This window comes from Simochromis diagramma, unplaced genomic scaffold, assembly GCF_900408965.1.
Source record: "Simochromis diagramma unplaced genomic scaffold, fSimDia1.1 OVJJ01000753.1, whole genome shotgun sequence".
Lineage (NCBI taxonomy): Eukaryota > Metazoa > Chordata > Actinopteri > Cichliformes > Cichlidae > Simochromis > Simochromis diagramma.
In genome coordinates, this window is record NW_024387523.1 from 13186276 (window position 1) to 13208383 (window position 22108).

A 22108-nucleotide genomic window follows, 5' to 3' on the forward strand; every position below is an offset into this window, starting at 1 on the left:
TGGGGGTGAGGCAGTATGTGGGAGACCAATCCAAACAGTGGTTTTGTAAGAGAACATATTAGATGAGAGGCCCTCGGGTGCAGTGTGTCGCCACTGAAGGCAAACTCAGTGCAATCTTGTATTATTACTGAGTTATGCTGCAGAGTTTACCCCCAAACAACCGCCTGTTTACCCAAAACACACACACACACACACACACACACACACACACACACACACACACACACACACACACACACACACACACACACACACACACACACAAATGAAGTTAAACCTAAATATATTCACAGAGCACTTTTAGAAAAAAAAAAACTCAACAAGAGCTGCACATCTATATAAATTGTGATCCGATGTACTCACTGCCAGTACCTACACACACACAAACTAGGCCACTTTAACTTCAACAGAAGGGTGTGTCTCCGAGCTGTTTTGCATAAACCACATGAAAAAGAGAAAGGGCCGATGAGAAGTTCCTAATACAAAACCATGCAGGCCCTGAGGAACTATAAACACAGGATGATAAGTCAGATGGGTCGGTACAACTTTAGGGAATACGATTTTCCCCGTGAATTCACCTTAGCAGTCATGTTTTCATTTAATTTTCATTAAAAATGTTTAGCATTCATAATCAGCTTTATAGAACAATTAAGTCAAAACTCCTATTTAATTGTAATTGGCAACTTTGAATACAGGTAAAACAAAGTCACGAAAAAGTCTTGTGCACTTTCACGATATTTTACAATGAGATTTCTCATCGGTTGTTGTTTGAGAACTTGTTGTGCCACCTTAATGAAGTCACTGTAAAATTATAATAAGGTTCCACCACAAAAAAGTCAGCTTATTTAATTTATTAAATAGGAAAGTGGTGATGTACCAACATCGCTGCTATTCAGACGAATAGAACCAATTTGGATCTGGCTGTAGTTCTTTCTTATTAAACCAGGGGGCAGTGTAGTGAGGACTTTAAACTTTTGTCATTGTGGGGTTTTTTATTTAAATTTTACGAACCAGTTAGTTACCAGTAAAGGTGTTTCTCTCTCTCCAAGGTCAGAGGAAGACTCTGAAGGCAACAGGGACATCTGCAGTGAGATTCTTCAGATGAAAGCTCTTGAGAGACTCACTTCTACGGTCAGTGTGGCAGGGTCAATACAGCATCATCATCTAATGAGATAAACATTAGATGAAAACTGGATTGTGTTATAGTTCACCAGATGTGTTTGTGTATGTTTTTGTGGTCTAACATCTTCAGTCTTCTTTCTTATAGGTGCAAAGTGAGTTGGCGGCTGCTCTTGCGCGAAAGACACGTAAAGCTTGTAAGTACATTTAGTTGATGCGTATGTGTGTGTGTTTTCAATGTTTCCACAGTGAGAAGACAGAATGAAAAGGACAATGTCATGTCGTAAGAAGAAACGTGTTAATGTGCTACTGTTTGATTGGTTACAGTGTCAGAGCAGGACTCTGAGACAGCAGAGACGAGCCACCAGGAGCCTCGAACGCCCAGCGAGGAGAGCAGTCCGGTAACACACACAGTAAAAACCGTCTCTAACCCCCCTTTTTTTCTTTTAACCATAGTCTTGTCCTTCAATTAATTTTTCAAAGTTAATTTCATTTAAAAAAGGAATCTGCTGCTTCGACAGTTTGCACTTGCCTGAAGTAGGCCTACAGCCGAATCAGTTTGTGTTCTTGTTGCATTACTGTTAAGAAGCTATTTCAGTGTCTAAATAGGGCACAATAAACACATTCTAGTAGCTCCTTAATGCAGCAATACAAAGTCTGATCCACAGACAAACTTTGTAGATCCCCTCCAAATGAAGAGATAAAAATGATAATTGTTTTGCTTAATCTATCTTTGTCTCTTAAAGGTTGCAGGTTGAATTTATGTAGGGGGTACACATGGGGTTGAATGTAGAAAACAGGGTCAGAGCAAAGTGCAGAGGGAGATCTGTTTGGTCCCAACTATGTAGAGCCAGAACTTTCTCTCTATGAATTATTAATTCGGTGGATACACCGGAGAAATGAGGAAAGAACAAGAAAACAGGAGGAAGAACAGCTTTTAAACACAATTGCACACATATAGTAATGTGTACGGATGGGTGACAGATTAAAGGAAAATCCATATAGCGTCGTAGTGAAGTGCTGGGTCATCATGCAACACTAGAATAGCTTCAGTGCTTTTTAGCATCGGTGAAACACCATTCTTCTGAAGGTTATTCCCTAGTTGGTATTTTGATGATGGTGGTTTAGAGCACTGTCTAAGGCTAGGATTATACGTGCTTGAAGACATGCACATGGATCACAAAGAAGTAGTTGTTGTCAAGTCTGCCTGGAGCATGCAAGTGTAGTTTGTGGACAGTACAGTTTGATACAACTAATTTGTGTGGTTACAACGTGTGAAAGTGCATCGTAAGCTGTTCACCCTCTAATAATGAAATTTGTGTCTCTCAAATGCTAAAAATACATTAGCCTGACACCTTGGTCCTAAGCCTCTCCTAGGTGGGATGATCTGGGGTGACTGCAAAGGCCGTAGCATAGTAGGCTTGTAATATTGGTAGTCAGATAATCATTTAGTGACCATTCAAGCCCCATGCATATTGAGACCTCCTGGAGGAGACTACTGCAGTCAAGACAGAAATACTTCATCATAGGAAAAAGGCACTGTGCATTGAGCCATCCCTCTTAGATGTACATAAACCATTTCATACACAGAGCCAACGGATCACTTTACATTTTACTTCCACTTTTTGGTTTTTGGCTCGTCACACTTCAGCTTGTTGTGATGCCTTGTGATGTGTTAGATGTCTCTATTATTTTCAGTGTAAATGATGATCAATTTGAAAAAAAAATGTAGAGGTCTAAAGCAGATAAAGTATTCTTTAAAGAGTAAAACATATATGTTTAAACATATTTATATTTTGCTTCTGACTGCAGCAATTCTATTATAACCTGTTCAGTTCACTGGATGTTGTTGGTATGTGTTTGTGTTGTGCTGTTGCTCAGTTGTTGCTCCTCTGTGGATTTTTATATTTCACATATACTGAAAAGCTAATTGACAGTGACACGTTCCTTTTACTCTCTTGATCCCTCCTTTTAAATATCAATCCACAAAGTCTAACTGCACAGTGTTATTTTGTTTGAATATGTCGTGTTATCTGGATTTTGGAAGCTTGGAAGTGAGTTCTGGCTAACATAGTAAGCTATTTATGAGACAAGCTCAAATTTTCATATTTGTTTTGTTGGCCGAGGAAAAAGAGAAAATATCCAAATGAGCCCAAACACATTGTGAATCCAGCCGCTTCGAAGTAGAGCTGTTCTTAACGAGGAATCGTCTTCTCCACTCTCATTCCTCATTCTGCCTCTCACTGACTACAAACGCATTAAACTAGTTTTGCTTTAATTACCAGCAACAAATGAAGTGCATAATTTAAATGAATTAGAGTCATTTGCAAATGAATATAGGCACTAATGTACATTTACAAGTAAATGATGTAGGACTCCTCACTATGTTGGTACAGTCGTGAATGCTGTGGAAACTGCTATGCAACCCAGGTGGATACAGCGAATAGTGAATCTGATCCATTACACTGATCCACATTACATTGATCCTGCAGGAGCTGTTTAGGAGCTGCTGCAGACTGTAGTGGTAACATGGGTGTTGCATGTTAATAAACAAGTACAACTGCAAAACGTATAGGATAACAATGTGAATTTCAACTTTCATTTCCTTTGGCGTACAGTTTTTTTTTAACCTATGCAGATATTTTGTTAAACTCAAAAGGCTCTAAAATATAGTGCTTTCTAATTTAGCTTAAACACTTGAAGATCATAGAAAAATTAAAGCAAATCAAAGAAACAGGCAGACAATTCAAGTACACACATTTGTCAGCGTTTTATCTTGGTGTGTCATTGACAGGAAGCTGAAAGCAGGTTTGCAGGAAGTAGTAAGGGACATGGCACAGGGGTTGTGATATAATGTCTCTGTGTACGTGGCTATTCTGCCAGATAAGTGGTGCCATTGGGGGAAGGGGGGGGTGTTTTCCTAGTAAACAAAAATGAGCGATGTTCTGCAGGGGTGTGTGTTACCCTCTATTGGAACATGGCACCGTGGGATAGTTGAGCCCACAGGAAAGGATACCCACCCACCCCCAGCCAAATGAACCCCCCCCCCCCTCCCCTTTCTATCTCTCTTCCAAGGAAAATAAACAGACCAGGCTACCAGCCACTGGTGATAACCATCATACTAGCACCCCGGGGAGCACACTCACACAGCAATGTTTTCTATTGTCAGGTATATCTAGGGACAAAAGCACTGGTTTCTCCAGAATCCTTGAGCTATTTCAGGGAAATATGTTCCTGTTTCGTTTTCCTTTTTTAAGGCCACGATGTTATACATTCCTTTTTATCCACTCTCTTATTTCATCTGCCTCAGCTAGACTACCAGGACAGTAGCAGATTTCTGTACTGACTATAGAGGGGAGGAGACAGACACCACACTTGCACCCTAGCACACTATTCTCACACAGACACCCACTCCCGCCCACTTATACTACTAATCACACACTCTCATTCCTTCTCCACCAGATCCTCTGACACAGAGCAGTCAGACTGAGACAAAGAGAAGTTCAGTAGATAAAAAGGAATTAGTGACTGAAATAGATAGAAAAGAATAAAGAGACAAGTAATAATAACAGGGAGAACAAGATTAGATAGAGAGAGCTAGGATTACCACATTTTCTTATCCTACTCACATGGACATATAGGGGCAACAGCAAACTTCTCCTTGTGTGTTTCTGGATTATGACCAAACTTTGTTGACCTCCATTCCTCAAACATACTCTGAGTGTTTCTACAATGTCTTGGGACTGCGGGCTGAGATATGTCTTCATGCCTCCTGCGTTGCAGCTGGGAGGTGTGTGTGCTTTGCGGGACAGCAGCAGCAGCGGCGGCGGAGGGATGGGCACCGTGTGCGGCCGCGAGGAGCTAACCAGCCGGCTGGGGCTGGAGGCCGTGCAGCGGCTGGCCAAAGACGGCTGTCGGCTGCTGCAGAACCACAACTACCGTCTACCCGACAGGAACCAGGCGGTGAGTAGAGAGTGCTATAGTTTGATATTATAGTACATCTTATAGTATCGGCAGGACTGCTGACGTTGTCTTGTGAACTCTTACCATGTAATCTGCAGACAGAGTTGTGGCTGCACGCTTAATGTGAGTGGAGAGTAATGGACGTCATGCGGTTAATGTTGTCATTACTGTCATCATTTTTAAGCAGGGACACACACACTTCAGGTCAGAGTTACTCATGGATTCAGGTCAGGGATCATGCGAGTAAATCCTCCTCAGCACCATCATTATCGGTGGTTCTGTCCAGCTAAGGGATAGGCACGCATGCATGCATGTATTTTCCAGCACGCCTGGCCTTTTTAGACCTTTTCTCAGTACATGAGGGCACAATTCTGCACTGACATGCACACGCCAACTAAAGTTATCACTGAAGACGCCCAGAGCTCGGGTTCATTCAGATCACTTTACTTTAAACATACACCAGTTCTGTAGCTCATCTAATGTGGGTGTTAATAATGGCTTAGCGCATCGTGATCTCATACTCTTTTTACACGCTGTCAAGTACTGTGTGTGTGCGTGTAGATGTGTGTGTGTGTCAGTTTGCTGGCTAGAGCTTATAATCATTCGTGGGCGCTTGCATGTGTATGTTCATGTGCTGCTTGCCCTGTGGCAGGCTGAGTCAGAGTGGGCTGATAATGAGCGGGGTGTTAGTGAAGCGTTGTACTGTATGATCCTGCTCTACAGTACACCTGAGGGCCGGAAACGAAGGAAATGCAGTCACATTTCACCCTGCATCACCGTGGTTGTGTGTCTGTGTGAGTCTGACTGAAGCCCAGCCTTAGGGATTTTCTAAAGTGTGCATAAATCTAGTTTCATTTCTTGAAAATGTACACAATAAAAATATACTGTATTTTATCATCTTATATATTAGAGGAGGGATGCAAGAGAGAGATCAACTAGACTCCAATCTAATCATTATGCTCTAAACATTTAGGTATCAATATCATTATATCTGTATTTAGACTCTTGAAGGATTTATCTCATGTAACATAAATCTGAGCAAGTATAGCTTTAAGTTAATGTAGTTTATTGATCCTGCAGTCGTGCCCATTTTTTACTTTGTCAGAGTAAACAGAACACTGTTTGGTTATTCCAGGATGTCAAACAGAAATCCAAAGCAGCCTGGCTGTGTGTAGATTTCTTTACATAAATGACGCATCAGCACTGAAAGCATTTTTTCTCTACAAAGTATAATTTACATTTAAGGTGCCTTATCGACAAAATCTTGTTGAAAAGAAAAGTGCACTTGTTCATATACCAGAACACAAGTAGTGTAAGGTGCATTACTGGCCACATTTCATATTTGATTTATCCATGCCTTTAATATTATAGCATAAAAGTGTGGTGTGACATCCCCAGGTGTTGCTGTATAGCACTACAGTGTAAGCAGTTTAAACTGCATGTGACCAATACGTGTGTCAGTTTTGAGCCACACAACATCATAAATTATTAAAAACATATTTTGAAACAAAGATGCTTTGCAGCCCTGATTAAACTCAGTTGACCTTTTATTCGTAGGTGTTATTGTTTCAGCTCATCGTTCAGCTCAGGCTGCAGAATTTAGCAGAAACCAAAGCTAGACGACCAGCTCGATACACAACAGAAACCATTCTCCTTTTACTGGGTTGTCATGGTGATTTTCTTTTTTTTTTGTGACAGATAAGCTCTGACAAACCAGTGTGGGCTGTTTCCATAGTGATTTAACTCCTGTGTCATTGCATTGCTTTGGGTTTTTCCATTTCTCAATAGTCATTTCTGACTTGCATTTTTGTTACTCTTCCACATTTAATCAGCATTAGAAGTTTCGAGAGGTCCACCTACACAAAGGGTTCTTCGGTGTTACACCATGCACTACACACTGGGCAGGTTTTGGGATTAATGCTTTATGTGTGTCCCACTATGTGTGGTTGCACATACTATCTGTGTGCTGCTGACTTAAAAGCATTGTGTGTTATCCATTATTTCCAGGAATCAGGCACAGAGCTATCATAACAAAGATATGGCTTGGTCAGTGTTGACACACACACATACATTAGCAGGAACAGGAAAGGAACAGAGAGTGCTTCCTTTAGGCTTTGCATGGGCATCCACCTTTCCTGACAATGTTACGTCATGCTGTGTGTCTGTGTGTGACTAACTGATAGAAACAGTGAGGGTAAAAGAGACTTTCAAATCCTGTACAAAGCTGAATATATATATAAAATAAATATATCCTTCGTTTTTCACACTCAGATTGAACTCTTTGACCCTGTGACGAGTGCAGCGTGTCCCCAGGTTTCTGAGCTTTCTTTTTTCTGTTTCGACTTCTCAAACCTTTCGAGCATGAAGTCTGCACAATTTGGAGACAGACAGGGGGCGAGGGAGCGGGGGGACAGGAAAAATTGGGTGAACGCAGGAGAGCTGGAAGTACAAATGGCTTGAGGAAGGAGCAATGAGAACAGGAAGAAACGGACCGATACACCTGTTAGCAGAGAACAAGTGAATGTCTAAAGAAATGTCAGAAGCTCTTTTTTTCATGCCTTTGAGACATTTCAGAAATGTCATACCCACAGTTTTTAACTACAGTTTTTTTAGTCTATACATTAGAGGTTGATATGTTGGTGTTATTGGGAGACAGTAAAGTAAGGAGGCATTGAAACAGATCCATTATTTATTTGGAAAGCTCTCTCTTTGTCATTGATGTGTAACTGCCTGAAATCCCCTGTTTTTCCTTTCATATCAGATGTTTTGCTAAAACGCATGGCAGCTTGAGTAAAATGTTTCTGTTTTTTGTCTTTTGTAAATGCTGCTTTCTCCCACACTCCTCTGTCTCCCTCACTTTACTTCCCAGGCTCTTGCCTTTCATCTATCATTTCTTTTTCGTTCTCACTGTCTTTTTCTATTGCATAACTTTCTGACCCCTCCTCTCCACAAGTGCCCTTTTGGATAGTTTTACTTTTTCATGCCTCTGAGTCTTTTCCATGGCTACATTAAATGCTTTTTCTCTCATTTTGCTGTTTGCACTTTATTCTTACGACGTAGAAGCGTATGTGAGATGTTGCGTGCATGTTACTAATTGTCATAGTGTTACTGCTGCAAGTTTTACTTTGCTGCATTTTCTGAAAGATTTTTGATCTTGCGTGTGTTTGTGTTGTCTCACTGCCTTCCTCCATTCTTGGCTCAGAGTTGTTTTTCTTGGCATCTGTGTAAAGAATGTAAGTGTTGTCGGAAAGATCAACAGCTTGCTACTGAATCAGGAAGGCAGAACATTTTCTTCTTTGTTTTTACAGTAGTTGTAATTGGTTACATAATGGGTGTGTTTTTTTAAGTGTATTTCTAGAGCACTTTATTATATATCTGATGGTGTAGAGTGACAGGAAGAGTCAACAGAGATAGAGAAGGGAGACTCGTGATAAAGCCGATCCCAGTCTCTGTTCAGTGCCGTGTCCCCTTTAGACCCTTAGGCCACCAAACTTGTTATCTCGGCACCAGATCAGGGTCGCTGGGCGCGGTGTCTGTGCCAGGCCATAATGTGATTAATGATGGTTTGTCAGATGAGCTGTCACTGCTTTGCTAATATCCTGTTTGCATTTCTGTGTTGTTAACCCTTCCGTATGATTATTTTTAGCATGTTATAGAGGAAATTAAACATCATGTCATTAGGACTATGTCCTTTTATGAAAGTCCCTGTTCTCTACAGGTGGATGGTGTTTTTGTCTGCTTTTCAGGTCTGTGAATTCAGCTTAGTTTAGTGTTTGTGTTTATCTCCAAATTTAGATAAAGTTTAGCCCTAGGGGATTTCACAAGTTATTACTTTGCTGTGTTTTGGGAGGTCTTAAGGTAACACTTAATGTTATATAAAGTAGAAGAACTAAGCAAAAAATGAAATATTTATTTTCTTGTTGGCTTATCACAGTACGAGCTCTAAACATGGAAGTGTGATGGTTGAATAACTGTTCAGGTGATCAGCCTGATAGAGTCTACTATTCTAACAAGTTGGAGGGGGTGTAAAGGTACCATCAACCAGCAATTATCATTCCTTTAGAAAAAGAATTAGACACGCTACAGCACACTGGATGTGATGGCTGCTGCTGCACATCTGTGTCACACTCCCATAGAATATGAATCACTGAAACATGTCTGCACACACACACCTCTACACACACACACCACTTTGGGCATATTGTTTTGTCTGACACAAGTCAGATCCCACCTGCTGTCTCTTGGGATCAGACTGATCCTTTCATCGTACAATACCAGAGATGTGTGTGTGTATGTGTGTGTGTGTGTTGCTCTCTGCTCTCTGCAAACTTGTCTCAGTTTTTTTTCTAAATGCTATACAGGTATGTGTGTGTTTGTGATCTCAATCAGCTTCAGCAGAAATCTCTATATTTTCACTTTAGACACAGATCGTTGCAAAAGCAGTTACTATCTAGTGCGTTGTTCACACTTTTATGAAGCGTAGCACGTTTTTTTAAGATCTGGTTAGTGTTGTTTTCAGAGGTTTGGTTTCTTTTTATCAGTCAGTGGAAATGTTACATCTAAATTGTTAATTTTATGGCCAGCTAAAGAGAAAAAACAGCCTTGCACTGACTCTCTGTGTCAGTTGTGACTGCTGCTCAGTCCTTCTGGCTGGGACAGAGACTGCAGCGAGCATCTGGAGGAGAGACGTCGCTTCTTTATCCATCTCTGCTCTCCTGCTCCTTTGATCTCTCTCTCTCTCCTCTGCTTTTCTCTCTTCTCCTCAGGCTCTTTCTTATTGTGCTCCTTTGTTCACCTGGAGCTCTGTTACTGTTACACTGCACCATCATAGCAGGAGCGTGTGTCTGTGTGTTTGTGTGCGTGTATCAGAGTCATGGATCAAGTTGCTGCACATTTAAGGAGTCGGAGATCATTTAAAGCTGACATTCATAGATGTCCTCATTGTAATATAATTCTTGAAATCTTTCCAAAGGCAGAGAAAATGCAATCCTTCCCTTTGAAGCTGCCAACACAGGCAGTGTCTAAAAGTGTGGATTAAAACTGAGGTGTGAGTTTGCTTATGTGTTGGAAAAACACATAATAAGGGCAATATCTGAGAGGTTTACAAAAACTAGAATTGCATGCTAGCTGCTTTCTTTAATAGAATCACACAAACCATATTTTATATAATTACTGTTTTAAATGCATCCTTCGCTTTAATTTTATATTATTTATTGAACACCACGTAGAGACCACAGTTATAAGCTAAAGGAGGCAGTTGATTTGCTTAAATGTTTGGTAAAAGCAGATGGGAAATAAACAAAGTTGGCAAAAACCACAAAGAGTGTTCAAATCCACTACAGAGTACGTAAGAAAGTCACATGGGATGCGTCGTATTGTTCTGTTCTGTTTGAAATCTTGCATCTACTCCTTTAATTGCCTTCCAGCGGTTTTGTCCTTGCCTGACTGTGTGTTATATTTTTCTCACATTTTCTCTTTTAGGAGGCGGTAGGAAGGGTTTGTCTAAAGGAGAGGGGTCGGGACGTATTGGTGTTGCGGAGAGTGACATCATCAGTGACATCGCCATCGGACAGGCCCTCACCAACATCGTCCGGGGGCGGGTCCAGAGAGGAGGATTGCGACAAGAGGTTGGTCCCTCCTCCTGCATAATGAGGGCCCTCCACACTAACAATGGCAATGAAAACATAATCATAGTCCTCCTGTCTCTTTTGGGTTTTTAGTTTTTTTTCTTTGGGATATCAAGTTGCAGACACACACTTTTGCATATGCAAGCAGAATATCAGTAGGGCTGTCAAAATTGTGTGGGCGTGTGTGTGTTTGTCTAGGATAATGTATGCTTTGGCTTCTGGCAGAGTGCAGGAAGGAGAGAATGGCTTTTTGTTTTCAGCTGGAAGAGGAAAATAGATCACATAAGACTGATTCACTTCCTTCCATATATCAGTGTGTTTTAGGATCTTATACTGTACGTATAATTACACATCTGTGTTCCTTTCCAAGTGCAGTTCTTCGAAGTTGAAGCACAGCATACCACAGTCTTTGACCTAAGGCACAATGCAGGGAGTGTCAGTGACAGGCAGGTTAAGTGGGTGTATGTGTATGTGTGTGTAAGCAGTTTTCAGTGTTTTCCGTAGACGTTGGTTCTCTGTCAGAGTTACTGTAGGAGCTGTCAGAGAGAGGGTTTCAATCTCTGGAGCTCTCGGCTGACAGGAGCAGACAGCAGAGCAGTTTGCATCCAGAATGAGCGACCCTTATAGGGCTGAACTGGGAACAGTTTAGATATGAAGATGACCTCTGAGCTAGTCACGCTTGCAGAGGCAGAGGAGGATTTAGATGAAGATAGTGATGAAGACGATGACGATGAAGAGGAGGATAGCAGTCATGATGATGATGGAAGCAAGTCAGAGATGTTTGCATTTAATGTTCCCCATTTTCGCTACATTGATGACGACGACGCGGAGGAGAATATGGACGAAGGCAGGGTGGCAGGGTGGAGGAACACAAGTGGTACTTGGTCCTCTTGCTATAGTGAGGAAGATTACTGCAACTCTTCATCTTACAGGTATGTGGTGGTGTCCGGAACGCCGCTTAAGATTTTGGAGCATCTGCTAAGTGACCTACGATTGGATGACCAAAGAGGGGCACCAGAGAACAAGGAGAGCGGTGAGTTTGGAGACATGTAAACACACAAACACACATTTGATTGTCCTTGAAGCTGTAGTCAGAGGCATGTCTTTGTGAAGAACCATCTACATCATGGCATAAATGTAAAGGTGTAGAGTTTAATTGTAAGTCTTAGTATCTTGTGTTAAATGAGGCCCCACACCTCTTGCCAAGGACTTTGTTTCCCAGCTGCACAAGTTACAACACAACCCAGCCCCGATCTCTCTGTCTCTTTTAATTTCCCCGAAGTTGGGTCAGACCTGTGAGGTATGAGCATTTCCCTGCTGTGTTTGAGCCTGTGTGTGGCTGCATGAGTCAGCCCTCAAACCATATCCAGGTGTGCGTGTATGTGCATTCATTCAGCCATGTCAGTGGCCACAAATATGAGGAGCATTCAGGAGGTTAAATGCTCTAATGGGTTTGTGAAATGATTGCCACGAGGTGCTTTAGGCAGTTGTGGCGCAAACGATTTCAGTGTTAACTGTCATGTCACATTTACACAAACCTTAAGTCTAGCTTATTACATTATGGATTGTTTTATAGCGCAGTAATCTTTTACTCAGGAAATCATAGCAATCCTTGATGTAATTAGTTAATCTTTTATCATATTTGAATTTAGAAAGCACTAAAATCGTGGTGAAAAATTGGCCTTCTTAAATATCAATGGGTCTTGACTTCTTTCCTTCTAATTACATTTCAGAGCCATCACAGATCCCAGGTCCACTATAATAATGCTTTAATCACAGAGGGAGGTCTGGGTCCGGCATTCATTTTATAAAACCCTGCACTTGTCTGTTAGCATCTATTCTAGACAAGGCTCCTTTATGCATCAGCCCCCTCAGTACCACCAGTTCCCAACAGTCCACAGGGAGCCATCTCACTGAATTGCAGGAAGCAAACGAAGAAAGACGGAGAGATAAATGTGGGAGAGAGAGAAGGAGAGCAAGAGAGGACTGAGATGGTCTTTGTGGAGGAGCTCTGTCTGATATTTATTTAGTGAAAATGAGAAAACACTTGCTTTTTTTATGACAGGACAGGGAAAGGAGGAAGTGGGAATGCAAAATTTATCTTCATCTTCTCCCCATCTGTGTGTGTGTCTATGTCTACCTTTGCTTTATGGTTGGTGTTTCCTGAATAAGCACATATGTGTATGTGTGTGTATGCATGTGTGTGTGAGTGAATGCATCAGTATGCCGTTTTAGGTGGCTTAACGGTGCAGCATGTTGAACAGGCTCAAACACGCTTCCGCAGCGATTACCCCAAACACCCCTCACCGTGCACCGTGCACGCACAAAGAGAACACAGACGCAACAAAAACACAGCAGCAGATTAGTGCGATTAGTTCAGCACACACACAGTTTCTCTCTCTTCTTGTTTCCACCCCTTTCTCTCTCACAAGAGATAAAGTGCCCAAGGTCAGAACTCAGTGAGTTATTCATCAGGGTGCTATGTGTGTGTCTGAGCGCATGTGTTTGACTTTGTGTGTGCCAGCGGGTAAACGCAGAGGGCATATGTTGAAGATGAAAATGGATATTTATCATCACAGAGAGCTGGGAGAGGGTGAATGTAGGAGGAGAGAAGTAGCAGGGGGAAATGTAATCGCTAAGAAGGAGAAAATGAAAAATGGGGGTGTGTGTAGTGGAGCAGGGGGTAGATGGGGATACTTTAGGATGGAGAGACAGAGGGTGGGAAACAGGAAAAGAACTGATAAATGGTCAAGAAAGGGCTCCACTTCCTCAGATTGAATAGGAAGTGTGAGGAAAGTGAGTGAACGGGGTTCTGAAAAAGTGATAAGTACTGTCAGACCTGCTTAAAATATTTCTCAAGAGTTGTGTTTTTATTTTTAAAGCAAAGACCGTTGATAAAATATTAATGCCTCAGCCTATGCTCGGTCTTCTATAATTGATTTCTTTGCTCTCTGCCTGACAGAGTCATATGTGGGTCACACATTTTCCCAGGGAAAGAGTTGACACCACACACACACACACACACACACACACACACACACACACACACACACACACACACAGAGCAACTTCTTCACAGCACCAACAATGGCTCATTACCCATCTGCCACGAGGGCTGTTTATATTTGGTTCTTACCCATTGATCACCTGCTGAGTCTCACACACACTCTTGGCTTATGCCTTGCACATTAGCTCGCTCCACTCTGATAAATTTGAGTAGGTTTTTTTTTTTTTTTTTTGAAGTTGTTTGGAAAATGAGCCAAAAGGAAGAAAAGCCTGACTTGCTCATTGTCATAGGTTTGTTTAAATTTTCCCCCGGGGACCCAAAAAAACCTGGTGAGACATCAAAAATTCTCTTGACAAAGAAAAATAGCTCAATATTTAGTAAAAAGCAGCTTTGGGTAAAATTATAAAGAAAGTATAATCTGCTTCGTCAGGACTGTGTGGGAGTGGTTGGTGACATAAGAAAGTAACTTTAAACTCCAGAATATTTAAATTAATGTCAATCCAAGTTTAATTATGCAGCAAATGGTTGTCTCAAGGCAGTTTATACTGTAAGATAAAGACACTGCAGTATTCTCGAGAAACCTCTAAGCAGTCAAACAGCTGACTATGATCAAGCACTTTGTGTAGGTGGGAAAGAAAAACTTCCTTTTAAGAGGAAGAAACCTCTGGCAGAACCAGGCTCAGGAAGGGGGAGATCTCCATGTGAAGGGAAAGAGAAGAGTGTGAATGTTTGGAGTTGTAGTTTGCTATGTATCCATCTGTATCATTATCATTATTATTATTATTATTATTAATAAATGTGTACTATTAAAAATGCTTTGCTGGGAACTGTGGAAATGGGTTATAATTATCTTTGGATTCCTCACTATAAAGAGACACTGTTCATGTAACATGTGATTATTGCTGCTTTAAGTCTAGTCGAAGGGCAAGTAAAAGAAGAAAATAGGGCATTGAGCTCAAGCTTGAAGATTTATTGCTCGACCTCTCTTTTGTATCTTAAAAAGCTGTAATTGATTTTTAAAGTGAAACTAACTTCTGCTGCTCATCTGGGGAAATCAGAAGTTAATTGAGGGATAGAAGAATATAAGATACTTTGTTTTGGCTTTCCACATCTTAATCCCACAGATAAGGAGAAAACATATCTTGGATCACTTTTCAAGTAAAGATTTTAGATTTTTAACAATGTTTTTTTCTGTTTTTCAGAAATGCTGCTGGATGATTTCCTGTTAACGTATCTGGTGTTCATGTCCACTCATGACCTCTGTCAGGCCCTGCTGGGACAATATCCTTACAAGGAAAACCATGCATTGATTCAAACACAGTCATATTAACACACACGTTTCAGACTCCATATTCCCCTTTGTTGTTCCTTGACCACAGTCACCTATAGCAGCACACGCTGCAGGGGCCAGGAGGAGGGCAAAGATGCCCTCTTCAGGAAACGTAAAGTACTGCAGCTTGTTTCCCACTGGAGCAGACTCTATAAGGATTTCCTAAAGGAAGAGGAGCACGTCAGGAGCTTCATGAAGGTATGGCCTTCTTCACTATTTCTGATTATATAGTTTTAAAGACATGTTGAGTTTGATCCAGTCTTGTCTTCTCTTAAATGTATTGCTGAAGAACATCAAAAGGCTCATTCATCTTCATTTGTCTCCCTGTCTTCTAAATTAAGTTGTCCTTCCTTAAGTTCTGCATGACTGGACATCAAGTGCTTTTTAGAAAGGATAAGGAGCTTTGTGTATGTGTGTTTGTGCACATGTGTGCGCTTGCTGCATGTGATGACAAACTGATCGGCGTTCCTGCCTTCTCCCACAAGCAAATCCTTCTTTACTAGATTCATCTCATCCTTCTGGCAAATAATAAAATGCAGGAGTTTCTGAATGTATCGTGAGATGTGTTTTGTATGACTTCACAGAAGAATCCAAAATAACATTGACAATTATTATACAATTATTATGCTTTATTCCACATTATAATCTGGAAGCTTCTTCAATTTGTATCACGTATGGGCATGGTAGTGATTGAAAGCACACACACACAGAATCCTAAGTGTCACATAACCTCCCATAACTCACATTTTTCTTCACAAATGCTGCTTGCGTCTGTCTGCGTTCTTGTTATTTTCACATGGTTCGCTGCATCGACTCGGGATGTCTCTGACACCGAAGGGGAAACAAACAAACACACACAACACAATCAAACGTGTACACCCACACGCACACACATATACTCGCACATCACTTGTCCCTCCGTAACCTGACGGCCCCATTGCTCGGTGCCGGGTTGCCATGGAAACCAAAGTGGTAGGGTTGGCATTGGTATAATCTCAAATGGAGTGTGTAACCCAGGTGATAGTTGCCTAGTAACTGAGGAACGAGAGGGGAATAGGGACCGGAGGCTACAGTGGGTCAATGACAACAATAAGGAGGCGTCTGGAGATGCGTGTGCGTTTGTGTGGATCCATGCAAGTTCTGAGAGCTAATTCAGTCGCGTCACTTATTCTGTGGCATGTCCAGGCATAGGTTTAAGTACTACACTTGGTGATGGAGGAACTATCACACTGGAACTAAAGGAGTTAAACAGAATGTATGTGTCTAGGAATGTGGCAGTCTATCCCCAGCATTGGTGTCTGTGCTGCGCCACCTACACATTACACCTACAGTTCAACTATGGAAACCCATGCCATGAAGCTCCCGGTGCACAATTTTTGTGTTGATGTTAACACCAGAGGAGATTTAGAGCTCTGCAGTTGCTGAGTCAGCAGAGCGTTGGCAATTTTTACACACTATGCGCTTCAGAACTCGGTGACCCCGTTCTGTAATTGAGTTGCTGTCGTTCCCAATCACCTCCAGTTTGTTATAATACCACTTAGAGCTGATTGTGGAGTATCTAGGAGAGAGGGAATTTCATGAGCTGACCTGTTATGACAGTGACATCCTATCACAGTACTTTGCTCAAATTCATTGAGCTCTTTAGAGCGAAACATTTTTTTTAAACAAATATTTGTAAAGGCAGGTTGCCTGGCTGAGGTATCAGACACAGAATGGGTTATAGATTTTCTTTTTCTCTTTAGTATCTGGGTTTAAAAGTATAACATTAAGTAACAGATAAATGTAAAATGTTGAACTGATGCTTCCATATTTATTAGACAGCATGTATTTTGATAAAACAATTACAAATAAAGCAGTTTGGGGTTTGACTAAATGAATCAAGACAATCTGATTAAGTTAACTTTGGTTATGGGGATTCTGTCACGGTTTGCCAGGGCAAACTGTAGGGATGTGGGGAAAGGAGGACCCAGAACGCAGGACTCTTCACTGCAAGCGGTGCGTTTATTTACAGTGCAAAAAAGCAATAAATTCCTGTGCTCCCCCTTTACTCCCGTGTCGTGTCTTCTTCCCGAAAAGTCCCAGTTTAGTGCTCTCTGCTCCTGTGTCTCTGCACTCCCCGTGCTCACTGCTGTCTCTCGTCCCACACTCCTCCTGAGGAAAACAATAGAGGCGGCCGTTAAAACACTTAATCCAAGCAGGAATACACTCACTGATTTTCCAACTAAACTACAAGACTGACGTGAAGTCTAACGCAATAATCCCGCGCCGGTGGAAGCTCCATCGCTCTCCTAAATCATCAGCAGGTGTGTGGCAAGGACTTCAGGTGTGGCCAGTCCTCAAGCAGGGCCACACCCACCAGGCCTGAAGTTCTGTGTAACTTGGCCACAGAAAACAGCTACATACAAATGTGGACAGAGAACAGTGGCAGTGCAGACGACACACACCAAATGATAATAATAATAATAATAATAGTTAATAATAATTCTCACTGCTCATGGACCCCGAGTCCCCAGAGTCGGGTCCGTGACAGATTCATAACTTTATTTTTTAATCTATTTTTTATAACATAAACATAAAGTAGTAACAGAAATAAATCAGTGGTCAAAAATATATATGGTTATATATCTATAAGATATTTTATCAGTGTGTTCTGACGTACAGCTAAGTTCAGATAACTATGGCACATACACAGCTGTTTATTACACAGTCAGCGCAGAGTGATCCTGGTTGTTATGTTGCATTGAGGTCAGTCTTTGTATACATGTGTTTATAAAATGTTCCTCACACTAAAAGCTGTGATTGGCTCTTATGCCTGCTGTGCAATAGAGTGAGGTTAGCACACATTCTTTTTTATTTTTTTTTTCTGGCTCAGACAACCTTTACCATTAGTCAAGAAGTATTTAGCATGAATCATGTGATCATGGATTTTAATAACATTTCCTTTCTCTGTCTGTCAGACTCTGTACAGGTGTGTTTTAGAAGATCTGTACGAGTTCCCCACATTGGAGAAAGACCTGAAGGAGTTTCAGAAACTTCTGCGTCGCAGGCAGTAAGAGACATTAAAGAAGCATGTGATGATGTGTAAACTCATCTGTCTGCCTTATTTTGACTACCCGTAACCTCCTTCACTCCTTCACTAGTTTCTTTGTTTCTTGCAGCACGGTGGATGACTGCCCTCCAAACCAAAAGGTATAACACACAAATGGATATGAGAGAGAATCTGTCACATATTTAGAAAAAGATTGACTCACATTGGCCACTGTACTTACTGACTTATCCACAACAAGCTAAAACAGATGGAGGATCTGTATTTTTGCATTGTTAAATAACACAGAAACAACCTTTTTAGATTTTCTTTAAGCAGTGTAGGTGCTGATGGAGATAATATAGGTGCTATCAGTGCCTAATAACATCCAGCACAGACTAGATAAAGCATTTCAAATCTCCATTTGTCCTCCGTTCTTCTCGCAGAGCAAACAAATGTATCAGCATATGAGTCTGAAGGAAAACTGTTTGCAGCTCCGCAGTCCACAGACCGATACCAGAGAGGGTGAGTAACAGACACAGACATACACAATCACTGCCCCAAACTCTACACAGTTATGCATAATTACAGTTGTGGAGTGTAATTTTAGTTTGCACATGCAAATTGCTTAAATGGTGTTTTCAACTATATTTTTGGCAAAAACTAACTGAAGTTTTCTTTCTCCAGAATTTCAGTATTCGTTTATTTTAGACATTTACTCTCGCCATGTTTGCGTGTTTTTCAGTTATTTGCTGCGTGTACGTGAGTGCCGACTCCTACCTGAGTGTCCACACGCATCCCTCGCTGGAGGCCCATGAGCTTCTGCGGATTGTGGCTCTGAAGATGGACAGAGCAGAAGAGGACATGGTGCTCGCCGTGGTGTCGCACACTGGAGGTAAATGCGATTCAAGCACAATTCAAGTAGAACTTATAGTCAAGATAGTTTTCTAATATAAGCAATATGTGGGATTTACTCCTGCTGCCTGACCTGCTCCTCAAAAATAGCTGTACAAGTCCTCCTAGCTGGGAATCACTGATACATTTTCTTGGCTCTCGTTCATCTCTCTCCTTCTGTCTGTGTTTGTCTCTGAAGAGCGGAGGGTGTTACAGCCCAGTGACTGTGTGTACTCTGAGTCTCTGACCCCACAAGGAAAGCTTGTGGCCTGTCGCAGGGATCTTACTGAGATCTTGGTATGTAAATGGCTGCATTTTTTTTTTGTCTTTCTGTAACATTCAGTCTTTAAAAGAAGCTCAAGTTGCAGCTTGCAGGTCCAAAGCAAAACACAGCAAACAAAGTTAGTTATTTAGCCTCTGTATCACTTTCTTGGCAAATCAGGCATGAAAATGAGTATTTCACTTCCCCAGCAGACATATTTTCAGTGTTGCAATGAGTCATGCAGCAGCAAACTGGAGAGGCTCAGGCCTGGTGATTGTTATTAACTCTGGCTCAGTAGGAGAGGAAAACGTGTGAGCCACAATTATTGTGTGGTTGCCCGACAGTGACAGCTGGACTGGAAAGTGCCGTTTCAGGGCACCTTTGTAAAGGGGCATCATCATCACAGAGTGAGATCTATGTCTGAATGTCTTAGCGGCTAGAGCCTGACTGATTTGTTGGTGGGGCGATATTAGCTATCTGCAGAACTATCGTTATCGGCGTTTATAACAGCTGATAAATGAAAAGGTCCCAGAACAGATGTGGCCATAATGCCACATACACACTGATGCAGATGCAAATTGACTAATGCTCCTGATAGGATTTTATTTGAGCATGCCTTGTCTTTTTGTGCAATAATTTAAATTTCTCTACGGGTTTGTATGTGCAGCCTCCTTTAACAGACAGTGCTGAGCTAAGCAGGAGGCCAGTTCGACTCCTGGGCATCAACACCTGGGATGTGGCAGCTGCCCTCACACACCTGGATTGGAGTCTCTTCAAATCCATTCACGAGGTATCCACTCATACAGATAAATGTATGTGGTGTATGCACAGAGTTTTAAATAAATTCATATTTACGACAGATGCTGCTGAAGTTTACGCATCAGAGTATAAGCAAATGCTCAGCGAGACTTCCTGGTTCATGAGCACAGCTCAGCCAGCAGCTGAGTGGCTTTTTAGATGTGTTGTTCTTGTGAAAACTTTAAACATAGCACAGATGAAGAGACACAGGCTCCATCTTGGCTTTTTGATTTTAAATTCAAAAAAATTAAGCAATAGCAAGATTAGAGTGAAACAAGCAATGGCGAGGTAGCCTCGTTTATAGAGTGTGTGTTTCTTGATGTTTTTCACTCACACTCTTTCTTTCCGTCAACATGCAGCAGGAGCTGGTGTACTACACTCTGAGCCGCGCTCCTGGCACTGGCCACACGGCGGCGCTCTCAGTCCTGCTGCAGCGCTGTAACGAGGTCCAGCAGTGGGTCATGTCCGAGGTGCTCATGTGTGTATCGCTCAACAAGCGAGTACAGCTTCTCAAGAAGTTTATCAAGATTGCAGCTCAGTAAGAACAGAACACACACGTGGTCATGTAAACAAAATGAAGAGTATGTTTTAAGCACATCATGTTTTATCTCCTTTTTTTAATAACATTTTTCTGCTTCTGCCTGTGTTGCACACAGCTGTAAAGCCCAGAGAAATCTGAACTCTGCATTTGCCATCATCATGGGTCTTAACACAGCTGCTGTCAGTCGACTCAACCAAACGTGGGAGGTAAGTCTTAACAGAACTGAGTCTGTTCATTACGATGCCTATTTTCAAGTCCAGCTCTGAGCAAACGCTTTCCCTTTCAGAAATGTCCGGGGAAGTTCAAGAAGCTCTTCTCAGAGCTGGAACTCATCACGGTGAGACCTGGTGGACAGACATAGAGAAACACGCAGAGATGAAAATGTGCTATTCCTTTAAATGCTTCCTCCTTTTCTTTACTCTGCTTTCTGTTTTCCTCCATCTCTTTTTCCAGGATCCATCTCTAAACCACAAAGCCTACAGAGAAGCCTTCAAGAGGATGAAACCTCCTAAGATCCCTTTCATGCCTCTTCTCTTAAAAGGTATCTACTCTAAATCCTACACACACGCACACACACACAGAAACACTGAATGAATCCCTAATAAGCCTGTCTCCTGCTTTTAGATATCACTTTTATCCACGAGGGAAATAAGACCTTCCATGACAACTTGGTCAACTTTGAGAAGTTGGTGAGTTTGAGTCATTTCTTTAATGTCTTTCAGTGCCTCAAACCATTTCCATGTGACATTTAAGTATTTTTTCCTTTCAGCTTCTCTAGATTTATTCTGCAGACTTAAGCTTTGCAGTGTAGGTGATAACAAGGTCACGATACTTGGATATTTGTATTGTGACAATGAAAGAGTGCAACAGTGAGATTTTGGAAGTAAAAATCACATTTATATTTTTCATGGGGGTTTTGATTATGAGCTATAATGTTGTAATCATCCAAAGCAGACTTACTAAGAGCTTTTTCTGAAATGTCAGTGGAGAAAACAAATGGGAAATTCATGTTTGTGCTCAGGGTCCTTAAAAAAGCAGGGACTGTTATGCTCTGTAGTTTTTGTTTTGTCAGTATTCTGCAATATATTATAACAATACCAAGTTGCATCTGTGGTGAATACATCATACATCTGATGAAGGCACCATCTACTATTTGTTGTCAAGTTGACTGATGAAAGTAGATGCTTTGTATTTCCAGAGTACATGCTGAGTAGTGAATCCACCATCACCAATAGTAAAACGCTGGCCTGTTAAATGTGTTTGGTTTGTAAAAAGATGGATGTTTTGGACAAAAGAAAAGCTCTTGATGTTTACAGTCCACCAGAACAAATGTGATCTTTCCAGTTTAATGTCACCCTAATGCAACATGTGTTCTCTTAAACCAACAGCATATGATTGCAGACACGGTGAGAATGATTCGCCACTGCCAAAGTGACCAGTCAGGTGGGTTATGTCATTTTTTTACTGAACTGAATCTTTAGGTTCAAAGTCGCGCTTCTGATCACTCCATAGTGTAGTTAGGAAGGACATCCAATGTAAAAC

General features: G+C 41.5%; 1 protein-coding gene across 2 annotated transcripts in view; it reads left to right on the forward strand.

Moving 5' to 3' along the window:
• Window positions 1–22108, forward strand: part of LOC120726676 (rap guanine nucleotide exchange factor 5-like) — a 47317-nt gene that overhangs the window by 21198 nt on the left and 4011 nt on the right. Inside the window, exons 6-25 of one of the 2 annotated variants that reach the window (XM_040020434.1) lie at window positions 1050–1131; window positions 1268–1316; window positions 1447–1532; window positions 4903–5082; window positions 10564–10709; window positions 11642–11742; window positions 14919–14997; window positions 15100–15244; window positions 18004–18095; window positions 18205–18235; window positions 18518–18596; window positions 18817–18966; window positions 19165–19262; window positions 19895–20017; window positions 20385–20563; window positions 20682–20772; window positions 20853–20903; window positions 21020–21107; window positions 21191–21255; window positions 21955–22009. In XM_040020434.1, coding sequence (XP_039876368.1) covers window positions 1050–1131; window positions 1268–1316; window positions 1447–1532; window positions 4903–5082; window positions 10564–10709; window positions 11642–11742; window positions 14919–14997; window positions 15100–15244; window positions 18004–18095; window positions 18205–18235; window positions 18518–18596; window positions 18817–18966; window positions 19165–19262; window positions 19895–20017; window positions 20385–20563; window positions 20682–20772; window positions 20853–20903; window positions 21020–21107; window positions 21191–21255; window positions 21955–22009 — 1970 coding nt within the window. The remainder of the gene's footprint in view (window positions 1–1049; window positions 1132–1267; window positions 1317–1446; window positions 1533–4902; window positions 5083–10563; window positions 10710–11641; window positions 11743–14918; window positions 14998–15099; window positions 15245–18003; window positions 18096–18204; window positions 18236–18517; window positions 18597–18816; window positions 18967–19164; window positions 19263–19894; window positions 20018–20384; window positions 20564–20681; window positions 20773–20852; window positions 20904–21019; window positions 21108–21190; window positions 21256–21954; window positions 22010–22108) is intronic. The other variant, XM_040020435.1, reaches the window with a different exon arrangement.